The 25,898-nt window shown below is 40.1% G+C and overlaps 1 protein-coding gene across 1 annotated transcript in view; it reads left to right on the top strand.

Annotated features, from left to right (window-relative positions):
* The window catches only part of LOC308697094 (glutathione hydrolase 1 proenzyme-like), a 35,302-nt gene continuing 9,404 nt past the window's right edge, over positions 1-25,898 (top strand). The window contains exons 1-11 of the mRNA XM_081376189.1: positions 1-124; positions 19,424-19,538; positions 19,661-19,750; positions 20,074-20,250; positions 20,379-20,509; positions 22,483-22,566; positions 22,654-22,843; positions 23,001-23,161; positions 23,256-23,405; positions 23,598-23,734; positions 24,719-24,906. Coding sequence (XP_081232315.1) covers positions 19,498-19,538; positions 19,661-19,750; positions 20,074-20,250; positions 20,379-20,509; positions 22,483-22,566; positions 22,654-22,843; positions 23,001-23,161; positions 23,256-23,405; positions 23,598-23,734; positions 24,719-24,906 — 1,349 coding nt within the window. The 5' untranslated portion in view covers positions 1-124; positions 19,424-19,497. The remainder of the gene's footprint in view (positions 125-19,423; positions 19,539-19,660; positions 19,751-20,073; positions 20,251-20,378; positions 20,510-22,482; positions 22,567-22,653; positions 22,844-23,000; positions 23,162-23,255; positions 23,406-23,597; positions 23,735-24,718; positions 24,907-25,898) is intronic.

The following is a 25,898-nucleotide window of genomic DNA, read 5'->3' as shown; positions in this document are numbered from 1 at the left end:
CAGTGTCTCTTACAAAGGATAAGACGTCTATGTCTATGTAGAATTCTATGCAGAAGTCTATGTAGGTTTTCTTGTTTTATTACCTCTACGATTATTACAACACTGAATAAAAGAAACTCGCCCGGTAAGTTTAAGGTTGAATCCAGCTGCTACTTCTCCAGTTACTGGCATGTGCACTGCTACTTTAAAATGTGACTGCACCAACCCTTTAAAGTAACTGGTGAATAACTAGCTGGATAGATTATAAAGACATTATATTTACAGATGGTGAAGTGTAAATCTGTGTGGTGAATGCTGTTTGATTGAATAATACTTGTCTGAGGTTAAATTGCTCTTGTTTAGTTTATGTAGAATTAAGAACTTATTTTGGTTTGTGTCGCTTTTTGAGATGCATTGTTAAAGCTACAATATGTAAAAAAAAAAAAAAAGAATCGCCACTAGGTCGATTCGCTAATCGGCTAATCGGTCGCTAACCGCTGACAATAACAAAGGTGTAGGTTTATGACGCAGTGATAAGCAGAATGATGGGACTCACTGTCATGCTGATGGATCTAATAATGTTTATGGATGAGTGAAAACTAATGTTTTTTAACATGACTGTGGTATGAAGCAGGTCACGATTGCTAATAAGAGACAGATATCAGCGCCACACACGGATATAAAGGAATGAGGACATTTCATTGTACCGAACTACCTGCAAGTGCTGAATTATTACTCACACAGGTCAGAATATATCAGATGTATGTAGTCTACCTTTTGGTGCAGGACACATTTGAGCTGCACGCGGTGCAGTCTGAGCTGGAAGCTGTTGAGAAACAGATCCACGACCTTTTAGTGAGACAGGCCGAGCTGATAGACCGGCGTTTGGCTCTTGAAACATCACGCGCCGATGCTCACAAATCAGAGATTAATGTTACTAACCCGCTGACTCCGACCTCGTCTACTCCGTGCGTTACTCGGCATCGGTCCCAAGCGCCAAGGTCGCGATCAGCCATGGTCTCGTTCACTCCGGCTCCAACACGCCACCACGAAGCCTGGATATTTCCGCAGCGGAAGACGCGAGTCAAGTCTAGACCAAGACCCTCTCCGACCCTCCCGGTTTTCGAGTTATCCACACAAAACCGCTTCTCCCCTCTTCGCGAAACAGAACGCGATGCTGTGATCATCGGTGATTCCATTGTTCGGCACGTCCATGCTACATCAGGTAAAAATAAGGTGCACAGTCACTGCTTTCCTGGTGCTCGTGTTTCTGAAATCGCTGCTCGCGTTCCCGATATTCTGAACGATAACGAGCGCGTCGGAACTTTGGTATTGCACGCGGGAGTGAACGACATCAGGCTGCGCCAGACGGAAGTTCTGAAGAAAGACTTCAGGAATCTGATCGATACGGTACGCAGCACATCGCCTGAAACAACGATCATTGTGTCAGGACCGCTTCCCACGTACCGTCTAGGACATGTCAAGTTTAGTAGATTATTCGCGCTAAATGAATGGTTAACGTCATGGTGCAAGGAACAGAAACTGCTCTTTGTAAATAATTGGAATCTGTTTTGGGAGCGTCCTAGGCTTTTCCGTGCTGATGGCTTACACCCAAACAGATTCGGATTGGATCTTCTGTCAGATAACATCTCCAAAATGTTAAATACCTTTTGACTAGTAACCAAAAGTCCAAATCATAGTCTCTGCTGCACAAAATTAACTGATATAAATACTAGTGTAGAACATTGCATAGAAACTGTGTCTATTCCTCGTTTAGTGCGATCAAATAATAAATCTACTGCAGGATCTAGGAAAAATCTAATTGTTATTAAAAAAGAAAATGTTGCTATTAGTAAACAAAAACAATTTTTAAAGCTAGGTCTTTTAAACATTAGATCACTCACACCTAAGGCAGTTATTGTAAATGAAATAGTCACAGATAATAGCATCGATGTACATTGCCTTACTGAAACCTGGCTTAAACCAAATGATTATTTCGGTCTAAATGAGTCTACTCCATCAGGATACTCCTATAAGCACGAGCCCCGTCTGATTGGTCTTGGCGGCGGTGTTGCAACTATCTATAGAGATTTTCTTAGTGTTACTCAGAAAACGGGTTATAAGTTTATTTCATTTGAAGTACTTGTACTAAATGTTACGCTCTTAGATGAAAGGAAAACATCCTATTATCTCTAGCCTTGGCTACCGTATATAGACCGCCTGGGCCTTACGCTGATTTCCTAAAAGAATTTGCAAATTTTCTCTCAGATCTATTGGTCAATGTCGATAAAGTATTAATTGTTGGAGATTTTAACATACACGTAGATAATCAAAATGATACGTTAGGGGCTGCGTTTATAGATTTATTAAACTCCTTTGGGGTTAAGCAAAACGTTACCGGACCAACTCATCGTCTTAATCATACACTCGATTTAATTATATCACATGGAACCGATCCAACCGATATAGATATCATTCCGCAAAGTGATGATGTAACTGACCATTACATGGTAACTTGCATATTACATACCCCGGTGATATATCATGCTGCGCCACGTTATCGATTAGGCAGAACAATCCTTCCATCCACCATAGATAATTTTTCAAATTGCTTATCGGATATGTCTCAGCTGCTGCCTGAACCCAAACAAACAGATAAACTTGTGAGACTAAAAAAGGTCAGAGAAAATTAAAGCACCATGGTACAACAATACTACGCGTGTTCTAAAGAGAGAAACCCGTAATTTAGAGCGTAAATGGAAACAAACTAATTTAGAGGTTTTTAGAATCGCTTGGAAAGACAGTATGTCACGCTATAAAAAGGCCCTAAAAACGGCCAGGGCTGAGCACCTCCGCAAACTAATAGAAAACAACCAAAACAATCCTAGGTTCTTATTTAACACCGTGGCTAGACTAACAAATAAACAGATGTCTCCTGAACAAAATATCCCGTTACAGTTTAGTAGTAATGATTTCATGAATTTTTTTCACTGAGAAAATAGAAAACATCAGATCCACAATTGTAAACGTTCAATCCTCAATCGTGCCTTATAATTCAGCCTCAATTATCACCCCGCAAGAACAATTACAGTGCTTTACAACTATGGAACAAAAAGAGTTAAATAAACTTATCATTTCCTCTAAAACAACAACATGTTTATTAGATCCCATACCAACAAAACTATTGAAAGAAGTGTTACCTATAGTGGAAGAGCCTCTCCTCAATATTATTAACTCATCTTTAACTTTAGGTCATGTTCCAAGAACATTTAAATTGGCAGTTATAAAACCTCTCATTAAGAAACCACAATTAGACCCAAATAATCTAGCAAATTATAGACCCATTTCAAATCTTCCTTTTATGTCCAAAATATTAGAAAAAGTTGTGTCTGCCCAACTGGGCTCTTTCTTGCAAGAAAATGACACCTATGAAAAGTTTCAGTCTGGGTTCAGGCCACACCATAGCACTGAAACTGCACTTGTTAAAATCACAAAAGATTTACTCTTGGCTTCTGACCAAGGCTGTATCTCAATACTAGTTTTACTTGATCTTAGTGCTGCGTTCGATACTATAGATCACATAATACACTTAGATCGACCACAAAACTATACCGGTGTTCAAGGACAAGCATTAAGCTGGTTCAGATCATACCTATCTGACCGCTACCATTTTGTCTATTTAAACGGAGAAAAATCGATCATAACTCCGGTAAACTATGGAGTGCCGCAAGGATCTGTGTTAGGCCCTCTATTATTCTCAATATATATGCTGCCACTTGGAAATATTATAAGGAAACATGGAATTAGTTTCCATTGTTATGCTGATGACACTCAACTATATATTTCATCACGGCCGGATGAAAACGCTAAATTATCCAAATTGACAGAGTGTGTTAAAGATATAAAAGATTGGATGACGCGCAATTTTCTTTTATTAAATCCAGATAAGACAGAGGTACTAATCATCGGTTCAAAAAACCACCCACAAAACCTCTCACAATACATAGTAGGATGCCCTGTTACTTTATCCTCTACAGTAAAAGACCTGGGTGTTATATTAGATTGTAACTTGTCTTTTGAAAATCATATTTCATATGTTACAAGAACAGCCTTTTTCCACCTTAGAAACATTGCTAAGTTACGTAATATGCTATCAGTTTCTGATGCAGAAAAGTTAGTTCATGCATTCATGACCTCGAGACTAGATTACTGTAATGCTTTATTAGCTGGTTGTCCTGCATCCTCAATAAACAAGCTACAGTTAGTCCAAAATGCCGCCGCTAGAGTTCTTACTAGGTCAAGAAAATTTGACCATATAACACCAATTTTATCATCACTACATTGGTTACCTATAAAGTTCCGTATTAATTACAAGGTATTGCTACTGACTTATAAAGCCCTAAACGGCTTAGCTCCAGTTTATTTAACGGATCTTCTATCGCCCTATAATCCATCACGCTCTTTAAGATCACTAAATTCGAGGCTTTTGGTCATACCTAGGATATCCAGATCCACCAAAGGAGGGAGAGCATTTTCACATTTAGCTCCAAAACTCTGGAATAGTCTTCCTGATACTGTTCGTTGCTCAGACTCGCTCTCCCAGTTTAAAACTAGATTAAAGACGCATCTCTTCAGCCAGGCATTTAATATAACATTTTTAATCTTACAGTTTAATCCGGTCTCTACTTCATAAACGCCAGAGGAGAACTGGCCCCCGACTGAGCCTGGGTTCTCCCAAGGTTTTTTTTTCTCCATTAGGTCACCTGATGGAGTTTTTCGGTTCCTTGCCACTGTTGCCTTTGGCTTGCTCAGTTGGGGATACTTAATTTGATTAATCGATTCAACAGTGCTATTGATCAGCATTACCAAACGTGGATGTTTTACACCAGAAACAAACACTGATGTACTATTTTATTTAATACTGTGAAGCTGCTTTGATACAATCTGTATTGTGAAAAGCGCTATATAAATAAAGTTGACTTGACTTGACAAGTGAACAGGGACGGGCGTTTTTTAAAATTGTGAATTTCTCTGAATTGACAAATTCTTGGAAAAATGTAGTTATTATTATTTTTTACAAATTGTACCTTAAATATATTTATAATGTAAACTTACACTTGACACTCACAAATAGGCCTACTTCTTTTACCACATGCTACCCTCACGGAAAGAAAATATATTTCCATATACAAATATATTAAAGGACAAGTTCGGTATTTTACACTTAAAGCCCTGTTTACAGATAGTTTCTGATGAGATTAAAATTTGGACACATGCTGCTGTCCAGAGAATTTTAGGTTTCTTTTGCTTCTCCCCCCCCACCTACAGAATGGCTGCCTATGGGCACTGGAACAATCCTTTCTAAAAACGCGTTAAACTTTTGTTTACACAGACATGAAACTCACCGAGTGGTCAGGGGTGTTCACTGATATGCTCACACAAAAATCGCTGCAAAAGATTCTTTCCAACAGGTTTTATTGTAGTTTTTGTCAAAAATTTTTGGTGTGTGTGTTTGACAAAAACTACGATAAAACCTGTTAGAAGGTGTAGCGAGGCAGACGGAGGTGATATCACAGATTTCAGATAAGGAATTGCGACTACGCCACCCTGGGAATTTCACCCAGGGAAATATAAATGACACTTAAATTGTTATTAGGTCACACAGGTTCGACTCTCTTAAAAAGGTAGGCAGAAACGTGGGTATCAAAAATACAAAATCTTTATTAATATAAAGTTTAATTTAGAGCAAGGAGATAAATCACATTAAAATACAACCATTGTACAAGACAGTGTCTGAAGACTGGAAAGAGAGGTATATGGCTGACAAAGTTTCAAAATAATAAAATCACAAACACATACACAACACACTTCACTAATACTTACACAACTTACAAAAACAAAAACTACACAGACTTACAGGGCTGAGGTACACCACAGGAGAAGTGATCACTAACTAGTTAGCCGAAAGCACACACGCACTCACACAATCACCGTGCACTTCAGATCACACCACAACACTTCAAAAGTGTCACACAGCAAACGTTCGGAGCACCACCACCACAAGAGATCCTTCACCCGTGGGACCCCAGCGCCTGAAAGTAGATAAAATTAATAAACAAACTTCAAAAATAACCATCAACCACAATTGGATAGAAATCACAACGTAGTCATAAAGCAGATACTCATAACAGTGGTATACAGAGATTTAAACAAAATAAAAACAAATTAACTCAATTCACACAACAGGGGAGACAGGCTCGCACCGAGCAAGCAGATGGTTTTGGTGTTCCTGTTATGAACACAGGTGAGCGTCAAACCTCAAAATTCAGGACACAGTAAACTAACAGTCAAACCAGACAGCAGCGAGAGTAAACGCCACAGGTGTGACTGGAAAGCGGCAATCCTTCTCTTTGCAGAAATATATGATGTTCTTGTAATATGGCAGCAAGGAATCGACAAGATTACAATGGCTATTTATAGCGTCAATAGAGAAAATGATCGCCCGGACGAGAGGGAAAATCCTGGTCCAAAGACAAAGAAAACACCACTAAAATGTTATGCCTCAACGCTAAATGTTAAACTCAACTGCGTCACATGCGCAATAAACTTACCAAAAGAAGATGATCTAACCACCCATGGTGTTTATCCTTTCGTCGCACAGACGCTCTGAATTTGTGCACTCAGCTGGGGCACAGAGACACTGCACACAGCCCAAAACATCAGTCGATCCCAAACAAAACAAACAATTCACCCTCCACACCCAGTTTGCACATACCTGATTGCAAAGCAAGCACACGAATGCACCCACTAAGATGACGCCACGGACAAGGCGAGGGGGGGGGGGAGAAGCGAAAGAAACCTAAAATTCTCGGGACAGCAGCATGTATCCAAATTTTAATTTTAACCATTCTATTTCATCAGAAACGATCTGTAAACAGGGCTTTAGTGTAAAATACCGAACTTGTCCTCTAAATGGTTTAATATATAGAAATAAATAAATAATACTGTATATAACCCTTAAATCAAAAACTAAATAGGCCTATCTGTTAATTCTCAACAAGTACTTTTGTACATGTATGAAAGAAATAATGTTAAACTGGTTTGTAAACTGGTTTCACACTCAGTGTAGCTGGAAGTCAGTTGTAGTTCTTGTGTTTCTCTGTCTTTCAGTGATTCTGCTTGTCAAGTGTTCATCAGTGTCGGAATTCACTCTCTTCTTTTCATTCAAGTGGACTATATTAGTGAACTAATGTAGGTAATAGTGAATGAGGGTATAGGGTGTGATTTGGAACACAGTCTCTGAGTGTCGACTTTGAGCGTTGTTAATTCACAGTATATTCCTGTAGGCCACTTTCTCGAAAACAACAAATATAACCCAGAATGCATTGTTTTCTACGGTATATTACTGTTTTAATGGAAAAATTGTATTATACTGTCAGAATTTGGCCTTTTTTTACAGCAAGGGTTAACAGTGTACCTAGTTAGGTCTCGTTTATGTAGTGGTTGTGTTTACTTAATTTTGTGTTTCACAAATTCCACTCCTTTGGTCTGTCTTGAGATGAGTGCAGGAGAAGCATCAAAGGCTCATTCTAGTGACTCCTTGTTGTGACCAGCAATGCCTTGGTTCAGTCTCTTGTGGCATCCCTTTCCAGACAGGCTAAAGCTGTGCATCTGGCACCTGGGGTTGAGAGGGTGCTTTCTCAGTGTTCATTGGGAGTAAGGAATACAGTTATGAGTGCTAGAGCACCTTCAACACGTCGTACTTACGCCAGTAAGTGAAACTGTTTGACTCTTGGTTGGTGCACGGATCGTGCTTTCAACCCAGTTGGTTGTCCCATCAGTGTGGTGCTGGACTTCCTGCAGTACTTGTTGGATACTGGACATTCTCCAGCCACACTTAAAGTGTTTGTGGCTGCCCTGTCTGCTTATCAGGATCCTACGGAGCAGGTGTCAATTGGTGCAAATAGGCTAGTGGTGACCTTCCTTAAGGGAGCTGTACGGCTAAAGCCACCAGTACGGGTAGTGCGTACCCAGTGGGATTTGCGGGTGGTGTTGGACAGTTTGTGTTCAGCACCTTACGAACTTATTGAACAGGCAGATATTAGAAGCCTTTCTATGAAGACATAATTTCTGTTGGCCATGACATCAGCCATCAGCCAAAAGGTCAGTGAGTCCACAGTGTCTCAGGTGGGGGCCAGAAGGAAATCAAGTTACACTTTGGACGAACCCAGCATTTCAGCCCAAACTAGATGTACCGCATCGCGGTACAAAATATGACCGCCGCTCAGGCCTGCACTGGCTTTCCACAAAAATAAATGACGTGGAGTAATTTGGCTGTATTGCGTGTTTATGTATATACCTAAAAAAAGTAATAGTATGTGCATGTCTGTCTGTGTGTGTGTGTGTGTATGTGTGTGTGTGTGTGTGTGTGTGTGTATGTGTGTGTCTGTGTGTGTGTGTGTGTGTGTGTCTGTGCGTGTATGTATGTGTGCGTACATGTGTGCGCGTGTGTGTTTGTGTGTGTGTGTCTGTGCATGTGGATTTGTATGTGTGTGTATGGGTGTGTGTCTGTGCGTGTGGATGTCAGTGTGTGTGCAGGCTTGCGTTTGTTTGTATTCCTGCATGTGTGTGTGTGACAGTATCATCCTAAACCAGCAACCCTTCGCTCAACAGCACCATCTACAGGCCGATGAGTGTACAGTCACTAAATGTGCACATAAATGAATTTATTTTATACCCCCCATGGATGAAATTCTACAAAACTTAGCAGAGGATACCCCCAGAGGATGTCAAGTATAATACACATGAAATATGGTGCAGTTCTGAACATCTCCACTGAAGATAGGGGCGATTAAAGCAGAATAATATTGCATTTTCATTTTTTATGGGAGGGGCGCTAATCACAAATGAGTGATTATGGGCTAGGTTGATGTGGGCCCTTAAGAGCAACATACCATAACAATTACAAATGTTTACAATTACAAATTACAAAGCAATAACAAATGCATTTTTTGGGGTTTGGGGGGCCCAGCGCGGGGGGGGGGGGTAGTGGCCCCCGGGGACCAAACGAAATTTTTCCGTAGAAGTCTAGTGGGGCTACATGCTCACCAAATTTCATGTTCCCCGGTGTTTCGGTGTCCCTGGTATCGTTGACGAAAAATTTACGGGGGCCCCAGCGCAGGGGGGGGGAAGTGGCCCCCGGGGACCAAACGAAATTTTTCCATAAAAGTCTAGTAGACCAACATACCATAAAAATTTCTTCATCCTCGGTGCCACGGTTCAGGTAGTTATTTAGGAAAAACTGAATTTTTTGGGGTTTGGGGGGGCGCGGGGGGGGGGGAGTGGCCCCCGGGGACCAAACGAAATTTTTCCGTAGAAGTGTAGTGGGGCTACATGCCCACCAAATTTCATGTTCCCCGGTGTTTCGGTGTCCCTGGTATCGTTGACGAAAAATTTACGGGGGCCCCAGTGCGGGGGGGGAAGTGGCCTCCGGGGACCAAACGAAATTTTTCCGTAAAAGTCTAGTAGACCAACATACCATAAAAATTTCTTCATCCTCGGTGCCACGGTTCAGGTAGTTATTTAAGAAAAACTGCATTTTTTGGGGTTTGGGGGGGCCCAGCGCGGGGGGGGAGTGGCCCCCGGGGACCAAACGAAATTTTTCCTTAGAAGTCTAGTGGGACTACATGCCCACCAAATTTCATGTTCCCCGGTGGTATCGTTGACGAAAAATTTACGGGGGCCCCAGCGCGGGGGGGGGGAAGTGGCCCCCGGGGACCAAACGAAATTTTTCCGTAAAAGTCTAGTAGACCAACATACCATAAAAATTTCTTCATCCTCGGTGCCACGGTTCAGGTAGTTATTTAGGAAAAACTGCATTTTTTGGGGTTTGGGGGGGCCCAGCACGGGGGGGGGGAGTGGCCCCCGGGGACCAAACGAAATTTTTCCTTAGAAGTCTAGTGGGGCTACATGCCCACCAAATTTCATGTTCCCCGGTGCTTCGGTGTCCCTGGTATCGTTGACGAAAAATTCAGTAAGGTGACGAAAAAAAAAAAAAAAAAAACTTTGACAATCCCTATATGACCGCTTTCGCTAGCTACGCTAGTGGCGGTCATAATTATTGTCACCTCAATTCACAAACCAACCCATTAAGCTGGCGGTGTTTATACAAGAGGACAAGGCAGCCCTATGTCCAGTCGGTGTGTTGAGGCAGTATGTATCAAAGACTGCCCCATGGCGTACCATTGACCAGCTTTTTGTCTGCTTTGGGCACGGAAGAAAAGGTGCACCCTTGTCAAAACAATGGCTTGCTCACTGGGTAGCGGACACTATTGGTGAGGCATATCATTCAACAGGCCATATATTGCCTACATCTGTTACATGTCATTCGACTCTGGCAGTGGCCACTTCTTGGGCAGCATGACGTGGTGTGCCTCTTAGAGATATGTGCAGCAGCCACATGGGCATCACCTTGCACATTCACAAGGTTCTATAAAATTAATGTGGCTCCTACTACTTTTAGTTCTGCTATATTGGCAGAAAAAGCTTGAGCTTCGTTCTGCACATTTTGTATGTCTCTCTATCTGACACACTCAGTTTAGGGGTGGGTTCCATTCAACCAAATAATTGTACTGCGAAGTGGACTTAAAAGGGTATTTCGCCATCTTAAGATTCCAATATGAATCAGGTCCATTTTGTATGCAGCTGTTCGTGGTGTAAAGTGCGTGAGATGCGACAGTTTCAATATCATGATTATGATTTAAATAAGATAAAAAGACATTTAATTGAACCAAATTATGTTCATTTTCATATTAAAGGTCCCGTTGCATGCGATTCCATGTTTCAAACTTTAGTTAGTGTGTAATGTTGCTGTTAGAGCATAAATAATATCTGTAAAATTATAAAGCTCAAAGTTCAATGCCAAGCGAGATATTTTATTTAACAGAAGTTGACTACAAAAAACGGCTCGATTGGACTACACCCCTCTACTTCCTGCATTGGTGACATCACCAGAACCGTTTCTTGACTAACCTCCGCCCACAGGAATGCTCCCTCAACTCTACTGGCTACTTGCGCACTTCTTATAACTTAGCCTACTGTGTTTACTCAGCTCTTACGGTGATTTTCTGAAGTAAAACTGACGCTTCATCTTTTGTGTGATGTACAATAAACTTTATTAAACTCATCAGTACATGTTTGATCATCATTCAGACAGCAGACTTGTAGGCTATTAATAAATAATGGATACATAGCCTACAAGCAGATGACAAATACGTTATAATAACCGTAATTAAACTACTAAACTATACCTGTTTCATCTCTATACAGCAATCTGACTCTGTAGGCATTATTGTCCGACTCGAAATGAACGCCGTTACTGAGAGTTTCTGATATTATCATCATTCCGTGAGATGAATTTTTCCTGACAGACTGAGCACGAGCTCATGAAGCTCCGCCCCCTGTGTCGTCCAGCAGCACCTCATTTGCATTTAAAGGGGACACACTGAAACGGCTCGTTTTTCTGAGCCCCAAAAAATGTCAATTTAAACATGCTGTAAAAAATGATCTGTTGGGTATTTTGAGCTCAAACTTCACATACACACTCTGGGGACATCAGAGACTTATTTTACATCTTGTGAAAAGGGGCATAGAACGGGACCTTTAAACATCACAACAAACATTTATCATTCAGTTTAGGCCTTATGAATTTGACAGATTAGATTAAGTTAAATTTATAATTAATTAATATTTATATGGATGTACATATAGGCAATATTAAATGAATATGCGATTAATGAGTTTCATCTGTGTTTGATTACGTTGCATGATGTTCTGAATGAACACATTTTATCAAGTGAAGTGAACTTCAACAGCTATCCCGTATTTAATGAGTAGGGAGCAGTGAACACTGAATAGAGACACACCTGAGTTCATGGAGCTCTGATGTGGTGATCGGAATCAGGTGTGTCAGATAAGAGAGACATAGGCTGTGTCCAAATTCAGGGTCTACATCCTTCGGAGTACTCATTTGAAGGATGTTACGTCACAGCGCCACGACGAAGGCTGTCCAAATTCGTAGGATCCTTCAAATGCGGCCCACAAATACGTCCTCCTTTTCCCCGAATTGGAAGGATGGGTGTGGTGGATCCTTTCCCGTCCTACCTTTCCCATAATTCTTTTCGGCAGAGCGTAATGGCGGACGAAGCGAGCGGTAGCGGAGTGGGAGAGGAGTATGCTTTTCGATGTAAGTTTTTTAAAAACTGGCTTTTCAAAAAAAAAAAAAATTTCAGTGGTTGAAATTTTTTTTTTTTTTTTTTTTTTTTTTTATAAGGAATGGCCAAAGCTCAGGCTTGTCATGTATTTGGCTTTTCATTCTTGGATAAGAATTGTGAACACCCCCATACTGAGATATAATTTAATTAGAGCCCGACCGATATATCGGCAGGCCGATATTATCGGCCGATATTAGGCATTTTCAAAACTATCGGTATCGGCATTTATAACGGCCGATAAATTAATATTTCAAAAATAAAATAAAAACGGACGAAACACCCTTCAACCATGTTATGAGGGTTGCCGTTGTATAGTTTGTCCACCAGAGGGCACTCTACACCGTCCCTGTTGGCAACACTCGTGTATAACGCGCCTCACATTCTGACTGCAACCTGATCCAGCCCGAGTCGGGCAGAGAGAACCGCGAGTGAGATCAGCGGTGAAGTGTGTTCATGGTGAGTTGGTCACGACTCACGAGACATACATTGCTTGAATAACAATTAAAAGAACATCCCTATCAGTTCTCTTAACTCAAATAAGGATGACAAATTTCGTGACTCATGTCCAGTTTTGCTGCGGTTAAATAAGCCGAGAGTGAAGCGGAACAACGCGACGTAGGCTATATTCACATAAAATGTTAACACTGCAGTTCACAAAAGTTCATAATGTGCATGTGCTTTAATGCTTTGTCGGTTAAACATTTAATTTTAAATGCTGATGCGCTGTTCTAACGTGTGCGTTTCTCAGCGCGTACATGTGAAGCTCACGTGCACTAAAAGCCTTTCTACCAGCGCCTGGATACTGGACTAAGTTATCTTTCGAGTATTATTGTGCTAATACTGTTAAATACACACAAGATTTACATAAACAATGTCGGTTGTCCGCTTGTCAAATGCGTGTACATTAGACGTGTCGTGCTCAGCTCTTAAACAGACAGTAGCAATTGTAAACACATTGCCGCTTGTCCTTAAAGGGATAGTTCACCCAATAATAAAAATGATCTCATTATTTACAGGCACTCTAATGTTGTTCCAACTGTATTAATTTCCTTCTAATATTTTTCTAATATTAATAGTTTGAAGAATGTGGGTAACCAAACAGTAGCTGGTCCCCATTGACTTCCAAAGGAGAAAAATATACTATGGAAGTCATTGGGGTACATCAACTGTTTGGTTACCCACATTCATCCAAATAACTTATTTTCAACAGAAGAAAATTTGAATTTGAATTTGTTGTCAATTTGAATGTGAAATTGTTGTTTTTGTTCAAAGGACTAAACGTTTAGTCTTAAAAAAAATCTTAAGTTTGTATTTTTATACATTTTATTTATCAGAACTTTAATATATTTTGATGTTCCTCTGTTCTGTTGTGACAATACAAGAAACAAGTTTCTTTTTAAAATGCATTATCATATTATTTTAGTTAAAACTCATAAATAACTACAAATAACTAATGTTAGGGAAATTTGTTAATGTTTTGTTGCGCGTTTCTGAAAAAAAATATATATATATCGTCCGATATATCGGAATATCGGATTTTAAAACCAACAAATATTTGTACCGGTATCAGCCTTCAAAGTCCTTTATCAGTCGGGCTCTAGTACCCATCAAAAGTTTGTACACACCAATTGTAAAGTGTGTCCAAACTTACTGTACTATAATACACATAAATAATATTGCTACTGTATTATAATATACACATAAATAATATCGGCCGATATATCGGTATCTGGCTTTTTTTTATCGGTATCGGCATCGGCGCCCAAAAATCCATATCGGTCGGGCTCTAAATTTAATTTTCACATTAAATTAAATAAAGTTTTCTTATTGTGGGAAAGCCTATTCTGTCATTGACCCGATTTTAGCAATAACAAAGATAACTGATGGATCCTTTATGGTAATACATATGATATGGTACAACTACAGTGCAATGGAAATAGTAAATATAAGATAAAGTGAGAAGTAGGCTAATAGTAAATAGTTTAGTCAATAAAATAAACAAACAGTATACAGCAAATAAAATAGTAATGAAAAGTATAATTATATAATATCATATGTACTAATATAATAATAATAATAATAATAATAATATATTGATAATAGCATGTAGTTTATGTATAATACTATAATAATAGCAATAGAATATGAAATATCAATTACAGAATATAGACAATAAAAAGAATAAGTTAAATATTTACTATGAATAGTAAAATAATTTAACAGCATAACTATAATAGATTGATAATCGCAAGTGGTATATTATTATAATAACAATATTAAATAATGTAAATTTATACATTTTAACATATTATTACATAGGCTATATAAAATAAAATGACGCAACCCTGTCTCTTTTTGTTAAATTTCAGTTTTTAAAAGGTATAAGAAGCTATACAAGTCAAGAAATAAAGTAAACGATTCAGTCAAACGTACAGCAGGCTACACTGTTAAAGTTAAATAAGCCTAAATATATAAAGTTATGAAACTTCACTTTGCCCTCAGCCACAACAATCTGCCAAGGAACAAATTATAGATTAATGAAACCAAAGATCGCACGTTAGATATACACAAGACGAATTATTCTCACTAGACTGACAGCGGCGAACGTCTAGAAGCTCTAGCCGAGGCAAGGCTGTTCTCGGCGGGGTACATGAGCGCTGAGCGCCCGGTGATCCCTGGATCTCACAACTCCGAAACCGTCAGATAACATTTTTAAAATGGCGCTCTCTTTATAAATAAACCACAGATTTGAGCTTTAAACAACTACATTATCGACTGAAAAACTCTTAAAACTACATTTTGTGACACAGTTACAGTAGTATTTTTAAATTTCGCGGCCTTTCTCCTCTGAAAATATGTGAAAGAAGGGTAGGCTCAGGCTGTCCAAATTCACAAACACCGACTTCCGGGATTTGCGGTCGTCGGAGGACCCCTCCTCCTTCAACTGGGTAGGAAGGATCCTAAGGAGGATGCAGACCCTGAATTTGGACACAGCCATACAAACTGTGTAGAGTGAGGAGGCACAACTACTGGAATTGGTATCCTTTCCCCGACCGTTCCCTGTGTCTATTTTTTTCTAACAAGCCTCCATGAGTGAGAAGTCTCCACTTGACTTTTTTCATTTATTTTTTCTTCACTATTACTCAGTGTTTGTAAGACAGTTGTAATAGCAACAATATATATATATATATATATATATATATATATATATATATATATATATATATATATATATATATATATATATATAATAAATAAAAAAAGCCTAGATAAATTCTGGGCCTAATCTGTTGGGTATTTATTAATGATGACTTAATCATCATTAAATATCCTGGTTCAAAGATCTCACCCCACGATTCATCCCACAATAAATGGACAAAACATTTTGAACTGCTATCATTTTTAGACATAGACAGACATCAAGAATCAGTGTATGATCTCAACAATGGTGACATGCTTCATGCTGCAATATATTCTGGGAACCATGGATGAATTTTAGACTATGGTAGCTCCCAGCATCCATTTCAACATTTCAACATATGTCACCATTGTCGAGATTCATATGCTGATTATTGATGTCTGTACTGTCACATGCCTGTCCTGTCTTGTGCTGCACATGGGTGTTTTGTTATTTTGGGCCATGTCCTCGTGTCTATTGTCTAGCCCCTCCCATCTTGTTATCTGATTATTGGTTAATTTGTCCCACCTGTCTGTCTCGTTACCCTCCTTTGTTTGTTCCCCTATTTAGCCTCCTTGTGTTTGTAGTCTTGTGCTGGTTCGTTGTCCGTGTTTCTTGTTTCCTGGAGTTCCTGAGTTTTTGTGTTTGTACCGCACCTGCATGTCACTAATAAACTAACTCTGCATTTGTATCCTCGACTCTCGTTTACCATTCCGTGACAGAACGAACCAGCCAAGTATGTGGATACAGCGGAGTGAGATTTTTCCTCAGGGAGAGGGAGAGCCTCTATTTCCTTGCTGGAGTACTTTTCCAGATGCGCTCAAAGGACTTTGGAGGAGGAGAGTATCACGGCAGATGGCAGTCAGTGGAAGGGAAAGCCTTCGTCGCTGGTCCCGAAACGGAGGAGAGGTAGGAAGACTTCCTCCGTGCCTGTTCTGGTGGTCCCGAGTCCGGTGGTCCCAGTTCCGGTGGTCCTGAGTCCGGTGGTCCCAGTTCCGGTGGTCCCGAAACGGAGGAGAGGTAGGAAGACTTCCTCCGTGCCTGTTCCGGTGGTCCCGAGTCCGGTGGTCCCAGTTCTGGTGGTCCTAAGTCCGGTGGTCCCAGTTCCGGTGGTCCCGAGTAAGGTGGTCCCAGTTCCGGTGGTCCCAGTTCCGGTGGTCCTGAGTCCGGTGGTCCCAGTTCCAGTGGTCCCAGAACTCCCTATCATCAGTCCTGCCATGGCCAGGAGGGCCGTGCATCTCTTCTATGCAGTAAAGGTATTGCATGCATGGAGGAGACACAGTGGGTCTGCCGAGCCTGTGTCTTCGGACAAGATGGCCGCTGCCGAACCTGTTCACGCCACGTCTGCCCAGCCAGAGACTGTTCGCGTCACGTCTGCCCAGCCAGAGACTGTTCGCGTCACGTCTGCCCAGCCAGAGACTGTTCGCGTCACGTCTGCCCAGCCAGAGACTGTTCGCGTCACGTCTGCCCAGCCAGAGACTGTTCACGTCATGTCTGCCCAGCCAGAGACTGTTCACGAGCCTATGTCTTCGGACAAGATGGCCGCCGCCGCCGAGCCTGTTCACTTCACGCCTGCGAGCCTGGGTCTTCGGACAAAATGGCCGCCGCCGAGCCTGTTCACGTCACGCCTGCCGAGCCTGTGTCTTCGGACAAGATGGCTGCCGCCGAGCCTGTTCACTTCACGCCTGCCGAGCCTGTGTCTTCGGACAAGATGACTGCCGCCGAGCCTGTTCACGTCACGCCTGCCGAGCCTGTGTCTTCGGACAAGATGGCCGCCGCCGAGCTTGTTCACGTCACGCCTGCCGAGCCTGTGTCTTCGGACAAGAAGGCCGCCGCCGAGACTGTTCACATCACGCCTGCCGAGCCTGTGTCCCCTGACAAGATGGCCGCCGATGAGCCTGTGTCTGTTCCTGAGCCTGAGTCGGTGGCGTCTGTTTCTGAGCATGAGCCGGTGGCGTCTGTTCCTGAGCCTGAGCTGGTGGTGCCAGTTCCAGTGCCAGTTCCGGTGGTGCCAGTTCCAGTGCCAGTTCCGGTGGTGCCAGTGTCGGTGGTGCCAGTTCCAGTGCCTGAGTCGGTGGTGCCAGTTCCGGTGGTGCCAGTTCCGGTGGTGCCAGTGTCGGTGGTGCCAGTTCCAGTGCCTGAGTCGGTGGTGCCAGTTCCAGTGCCTGAGTCGGTGGTGCCAGTTCCAGTGCCTGAGTCGGTGGTGCCAGTTCCAGTGCCTGAGCCGATGGTGCCAGTTCCAGTTCCTGAGCCGGTGGTGCCAGTGCCAGTTCCTGAGCCGGTGGTGTCTGTCCCTGAGCCGGTGGTGTCTGTCCCTGAGCCGGTGGTGTCTGTCCCTGAGCCGGTGCCTGTTCCCTGGCCACCCGAGGGGTCGTCTCCGCCCTGGCCGCCCGATGGACTGTCGTCTCCGCCCTGGCCGCCCGATGGACTGTCGTCTCCGCCCTGGCCGCCCGATGGACTGTCGTCTCCGCCCTGGACTCCCGAACTTTGTGTGCCTCCCTGGCCTTCTGAACTGTCCATTCCCCTTGTCCCGCCCTGGTCTGTCCCTCCCGTCCCGCCCTGGTCTGTCCCTCCCGTCCCGCCCTGGTCTTATGGAGTGTCTGGTGGCCGCTCCGTAGGGAGGGGATAATGTCACATGCCTGTCCTGTCTTGTGCTGCACATGGGTGTTTTGTTATTTTGGGCCATGTGCTCGTGTCTATTGTCTAGCCCCTCCCATCTTGTTATCTGATTATTGGTTAATTTGTCCCACCTGTCTGTCTCGTTACCCTCCTTTGTTTGTTCCCCTATTTAGCCTCCTTGTGTTTGTAGTCTTGTGCTGGTTCGTTGTCCGTGTTTCTTGTTTCCTGGAGTTCCTGAGTTTTTGTGTTTGTACCGCACCTGCATGTCACTAATAAACTAACTCTGCATTTGTATCCTCGACTCTCATTTACCATTCCGTGACATCTATGTGTTTAAATATGCAAGCCCTACAAAATGTAAGGAATAACAGTGTTTGTAATACAAAAGTTAAATCCATTTATTGAACGAACACTCTTTTGATAAACCATGGGATGAGTTTTGTGGTGTGATGTTTCATGATGATTATGTCATTATCAATAAACACCTAACAGATTTTACCCACTATTTTTTTGGGTTGTTTTATCATAATGAATGTGTTTTATAAACAGTCAGTTACAGCAGCCAGAGAAAAACTTATGTTCAAGGGTCAAGAACCCAACTAAAGCAAACACAATTATTTTCGATTAATAATCAATATCTAAACTTAACCCTCTTCTGTTGAGATCTTGAGAGATCTGTTAGTGATTAATTACTAATAAGTTCCCTATATTTTCAGTTTCCCTCAGTCGTTGCCTCAAATACATGAATTTACTCAATGGCATTCTATGCTGAGGAAAACCGACAAACGTAGGCTACTGTATATAAAATATAAAAACGAATCCGAAGTTAGTTATGGCAAGGCACTTGAGTGGGGGTGGGGTTATTTTTATTGAACCTTAATTAGTAGATAATTAATAGTAGTTCTCAGGAGGTATGACAGAATTCTAGTTACTGATTAACTAACTGTTACTTAACACAATCATAAAATTCTATTATATAGCCTACTGATTAGTTAACTCATCTTCCTTAGTAGTTAACAGTAGTGAAGAAGTAGTTAATGAAGAATTACCTATTAGTTCTTTAATAATTCCTTATTAGTTATGCAGTAAATAAGAAACAGTATTCTAAAGTGTTACCAAACCATTTAATATATCGAATATAAAAATATAAAAACATATTTTCTTTCAGTATGTCATGTTTATGTCATGTTTTTATCTTAGAAATGTATTGTTTTAATAATAATATAAAAAAAAAAAAACTTTAAAAAGATAAAAATAGAGTTATGCCACTATAAGTTACACACCTGTCAAGGAAGATCTTGCCCGTATGGCCAATCAATATTTAATGTTGGGTTTAGATTGATTTTAAACCACTGTTAAATTGTCTATTTCACAGATTATATAAGCCCACTTCACTCTTGTCTTAAGACATCTATATGTGCACAAAGAACATTTCTGTTTCAGCACACCATGGACCAAGAAACATCCTGTCCTTTGACATATGTCATGAGGTACACATCCACCACTTCTTCTATCCATCTGCACAACCATTACACACACTGTAGTGTTATCTACTATTTAATATATATATAATAATAATTTTTACAATTATTTGTTTGTTTTTGTTTTATAGGTTCTTCATACTGGTAGACAGCTGCTATTTAATGTTGTGTTGTGTCATCTGCACATTCTTTTATGAACTACATAAAAGCAAGACAAAAAGGTGATGAAGCATGTACACACATTTTATAATATTGCAAAACATAAAATAACATCTAGCAGTTCTTAGAGCTGTAGAGGTTCAGGATGTTGCAAATTCCACATTCCAAGATAAAAATGATCTACTGAAAGAATAATTTACATGAAATGATTTTTTTTTAAGCCAGGTCATATGTATATATGTATATATATAGCCTATATATATATATATATATATATATATATATATATATATATATATATATATATATATATATATAGATAACACAACATTTAATTATTTGTGTGTGCTGAATAAACATAAGATAATCTCTGGTCTACTTTCAGATATCTGATCGTCGCCCTTGTAATTGCAATAGTTCTGATAGTGACATTCACTCAGAGATCAACTAAATCGCCCACTGATAAATCAACCACTGAATCCCCCAATGTAAAACCTTCTGATAATTGCTATGCTAAAGCAGCAGCGGCAGCGGATGCTGGGGTTTGCTCTACAATTGGGAGGTACGATTCCAAATAGCTCCATTTATGATTCTGGTAAAGATTTCATGCAAGAGCAATGAACTTGTGCAACTCTATAGAGTCACTGTAGTCATTGTTCTTGATCTGAATGTTGCTTTTTGTGTTTACAGGGACATGTTGAAGCGTAACGGTTCAGCAGTTGATGCTGCTATTTCTGCTCTGCTGTGTGTGAGTCTGTTTAATGCCCACAGCATGGGCATCGGAGGAGGTGTGATTTTCACCATATACAATCCATCAACAGGTATCCTTACTGAAAAAAAAAAAAAAAAAGTCCATATATTTATGTTCAATATATCATATTAAGTATAGTGAAAAAAAACCCTGAAAAATATATTGCATTAATATATTGCAATATATTGAATATTATGAAGAATTGGCGCTTTTCATATATTCAAAAATATGTGACAATATATTTACTGTTGTACTAATGTGTATTTACATTAGTTATTTCACTCAATTTAGATATGCTCCTCCTACACAAAGCATTTGAGTTGTGTTTATGAGGAAAGTTTTTCGTGTTGGTATTAAGGGTACATGTTGAAAAAATGTAAGGTCTAATTTACTCAACTAAACAAATTAGTTGAGTTAAAACTACTTAAAATTCTGATGCAAAAATGTTGTCTAATTTTTCTTCTTCTTTCATTTAAACCAAGGCAACACTTTTACAGTAAAACTGATTGCCTTGTATTTCTCAAGCATGTTTTATTCTAAGTTGTCCACGCATTTTCCGGAATATCTGTGTTGGTTTCTATGCCAATAACGTTGCATTATTAAGCATATGCCAAAAAACAACAACAATAACAACATGGAGAAGTTTGCAATACTGATGTTGTGATATTTAGAACATGACAATATATAGCCACCGTGTTGGATAACTACGTCCTCTGAGCCAGCAACTCTCTGCGTCAGCGATGTGCTGTTGTCTCTGCTGGTCTCAAACGGTCTTCAACATGTCTCATTATATTGTAATTTTCTGCTCATCCCACACTTTGCAACATTGTTTCTGCAGCAACTTTCAGCATGTTTCCTATGAGAACGTCTGACGTTTATGCTTTTCATGGTGGGAGTATGTGACTTACCACACAAAATAAGATAAGCGGTCCAATTTTCAGAAATGCTATTTCAATAGGATTTCAAACAACATATGAATGTAGCTCAAAACGGATTTGTTAAAATTCCATGGCATGTGATTATTTTTCTGTTCACACTTGCTAAATGAAGAAGTAGAAGTGATGATTGAGCATTTAATTGTTGTCTGAAGAAAAGAGGAACATGGGGGAAAATGAGAAGAGAAAGTTATGCAAGGATGCCAACTAAAGGAAACTTTTACAATTATTACAATAACTCAATGGTTCCAAAACCTTTCCTGCCGAGACCCAATTTTGTAGAGAAGAATATTTTCAAGCTTCAATGCACAGTGCTTGTGTTCCTGCTTCTCTTAAGTGGTGTCTACTTGTTCGGCTTCACATTGTCAGAAGTTAATATTTTGAGGCACACAACACACTGCGGTCTCTCTTCATTACCCACCGTTATACTGGTGAATCCGTGGGCAAGATATGCCTTGTCATATTTTCTTGTATTTTAATCGTACTGGACACAACGGCCGTGCTGCGACAGCTTGCAGTTGTCTACTGGATGGGATAAAACGAACAATGTAAATTAATTTGTCCTTGTGTCATAAACAGAACGGAGCACCAGTTCACTGTTGGGGATTCGTCATGTCGTGTCACATCCAGTGCCAGATTCATCGTCTGCTTTACATTTACCTGGCACTGGCAGTCCTTTCACAAACTTGTTCATGCTTAACTTGTCCATTAACTAGAGCTAAGTTCTGTTTATTTTTTGTATTATGGAAATAACTCACTTATAATAAATAATTATGCCAATGCAGTGAGATATTGAGAGATTTATTTCATTTTATTTGCAGTTGATTTCTCTTAACCTATTTTATACTGCTTTTTTTTTTTTTTTTTTTTTACATTGTTAAGTTTTCAACAATTATCTGTGATCTAATTCTGATGCTCTGATGATCTTTAGGTCATTTACTTAGCAAACTCTATATGGGAGGAACTTGATAAAAAAAGACTGGGTTCATCATGTTGATCCCAGTCCCTGCATCACACTCACTTGGAAGTAAATATGCTGTGGTTTGTGGAAACTTTTGTATCTGCAAACCACAGTGTTGACCAGGTGGGAATGTGTTTTCACCCTCAGGAAAGGTGGAGACAATTGATGCCAGAGAAACTGCTCCAAAGAATGCTTCACAGCACACATCAGACAAAGGCCCGCAAAAACCAGGTAAAGCACCAGAAAACAACTTTTCTGTTGTTGTTGCAATTTTAACCCTTGAATGACCACTCCTCTATGTTTTGTAATGAATGACAGGATTATTGATAGCTGTACCAGGAGAACTGCGTGGTTATGCGATGGCACACAAAAGACACGGGAGACTGAAATGGAAGGAACTGTTTGAGCCCAGTATAAAGTTGGCATTTGAGGGTTTTAGGATTGGCAAGGCATTGGCTGAAACTATCAAAGACAATAAGGACATAATTCAGAATAATACAACATGGTGGTAAGAATATTTTTAAACGAGCAAAAGAATTATCAGAATAGATTTCCAGAAGGCTATTGCTCAGCACTATTATAATACTACAGTACTGTATATGCCAATAGCATCTGCCTTTAATTTGATAACATTGTTACTTCTGATTTGCTTTCTCGTCTTGCAGTGAAGTATTTTGTGACTCAAACAACACCATACTGAAGGAAAATGATACTATAAGATTTTCCCAACTAGCTGTGACCTATAGGAGGATAGCAGAAAAAGGACCAGATGTCTTTTACAATGGGTCATTGACTCAAGATATAGTTGATGATATCAATGCTGCAGGTTATTGAATGCTTACATTTGACTCTAATTGAGGTGCTGCTGCCCTAATATTATTAAATCAAGTCTGTCTGGATATTTGTGTCTCGTAACACAGGAGGGGATATAACATCTGAAGACCTAAATAATTATCAGCCAGTGTTGAATGAGTATGCAGTAAACTTTACTGTGGGGAAATACATATTTCATGCTCCTAATGCTCCATTCGGTGGACCCGTACTCGCTCTGATACTCAACATACTCAAAGGTGAGTGTGACTCAAAGGCATTTTACCCAGGAGGATCTCATTGCTATCATATCATAAGCAACAGTAACTGACCAAAGGAAATGTACAGTGTGCATCTTTAGGGCAAGAGATATCTTCATCATGCATGACAGCTCTTTAATTCTTGTAAAATGTTCTAAGCTTCAGTTCAATTAATTATGCATGTCATTTCAGGTTACAACTTCTCAAGCAGCAATGTTTCTACAACAGAGAATAAGATTTTGACTTATCATCATATAATAGAGGCTTTCCGTGCTGCTTATGAGGAGAGGAGTAAACTGGGTGATCCACATTGTGAAAACATCACTGATGTGAGTTCAACCTTTTCACATTGTATATCTTTAAGATATTTGTTGGCTATTATGGGTTGAAAGGCCCCAAATAAACATTTTCATTTAAAGGGATACTCCACCGTCTTTTCATATTAAACTATGTTATTCCCTTAACTAAGACAGTGCGTGAACTCAATCGCTCTGGCGCGCGGCGAAACTTTGTTCACTCAGTTCATACTCAACGCGAGTAACTGTATTTAAATAGGGAAAATGTGGAGGTGTTTGGTAGCTTCTCTGCTTGGCCCAAATTGAATGAACTGAGTGAACAAAGTTTCGCCGCGCGCCAGAGCGATTGAGTGCACGCACTGAGACGAGAGAGGTATGTATCAACTCGTCTTAGTTAAGGGAATAACATAGTTTAATATGAAAAGACGGTGGAGTATCCCTTTAAAACTTACCTTCATGTAATTTTATTTGGTCCAAACTCGAACGGTGCACTAATAAACGAGGTAGAGCTGGATCCAAATGCAGAGTAAGATATATAATACAAATACAAAACACCATATTTACACAAGATAACAAGGAACAGGAGAAGTAATTAATCACTATGGCAACAAACAAGGCAGCAACAGAAACAAAAGCAAACAAGAACTAAACAGGAAGTGAAACACTGGAACAATAGGAACATAGAATACACTTCATCACAAGAGTCCTTAAACACAAATCAGGGGAAACAAGACAGGAATTGTAACAACTAGTATAAATGTATTATAAATAGGGCTTTTTATAATTTAATCATTTTATAGTTTAATATAAACAATTATTTTTTTTTTTTTAAATCCTGCATCGTGCACCTTTAAATAAATAAGTCAACAAACATCTAAAGTGCAGAATATCTGAAGTGACTTTGGCCTCATCTGATCTAATTGAGCTTGAGATAACCTATTACAGCAGACATTATTCTTCAAAACATTTCACTGTTCAAATATGTTATGCATGCATCTTGTGAATCTTGTTTTAAAGGCCATCCAAAATATTACCTCTGACAGCTTTGCTGACTACATTAGGAGAAAGATTAAAGATGACACTGAACAAGACAGTTATGATGAGCAGGAGCAGAATATTGTTCCTGATGATTTTGGCACATCTCACCTGTCCATCATTGCTGAAGATGGGAGTGCAGTGGCAGTCACCAGCAGTATCAATGAACGGTAAAAGAATGATTAAGAAACAGAGATTAGTGTTTCTTAATTTGACTCACTTATTTTAGGTTATTGAGCGCTGCTTCTCAATTTACACAGCAAAAAAAACAGTGTTACATTAACACTCCTCTGAGTTTATTTGAGTCCACACTCAAGAGTGTTAAAATGTAACACTGAAGCAGTGTTCAAGTTAAAGGGCACATAACACAGTTTCTGCCAATCTCATGTTAATCTTAAGTACCTATACATACTTCATATCTTCGAAGAGTCTTTAGTTTTATGCGATTTATAAAAGACGCTGTACTGGTTCTTTCCGAATACAGTCAAGCTCCTGGAGGCGTGCCATAAATCATGCACAATACATCATCACATTATCCCTGGATAACGTTTGTTTCACTATACGTTCATGTTGTTTACATTATATGCACTTACACGCCGATTGCCAACAAAACACACACTTTTGAAGTTCCTTACTGGTCCATCTTCCAGTTTTTTAACGATCTGCAAATCCTGCGTCGAACTTGAAATGGGCCTTATTTATTAAACATTCATCACCAAAATGCCTGGAACAAACAAACACACTTGCACAACTCAGTTGCTGCCCTGTGAAAAACTAAGCTGAACAAGGTTATCTTTCCCTCACAACCAAAAACACATTGATTTTGTGGTCTAAAAACAAAAAGACAGCGCTGACAACGGTTTCCGCAACCCGAACGAAGCACGTTGATGGGCGTGCTCTTGCTTTCGCTCTGGTTGATGTGTGCACGCACTCTTCTGGGATAAGTGCCCATGCAAAGAATTCTGCCCTTTATGACGTCTTACAGGGCTATACTCGAAAAAAAAAAACTTTACGAAATGTATACGAATCCTGAAGGAGTGTATTTGGCACAGAAATACTCCATCATCCGAATCCAACTCTTTAACAGTAATAGCATAAGTCATAATGCATGAAATAGCATTAGACATAATTAGATAATTAAAGGGGACCTATTATGCCCCTT

The sequence above is a fragment of the Scardinius erythrophthalmus genome, assembly GCF_964197995.2.
Source record: "Scardinius erythrophthalmus genome assembly, chromosome: 10".
NCBI lineage: Eukaryota > Metazoa > Chordata > Actinopteri > Cypriniformes > Leuciscidae > Scardinius > Scardinius erythrophthalmus.
The sequence above is the reverse complement of the archived record's forward strand: the minus strand, read 5'-3'. Positions and strand labels throughout refer to the sequence as shown.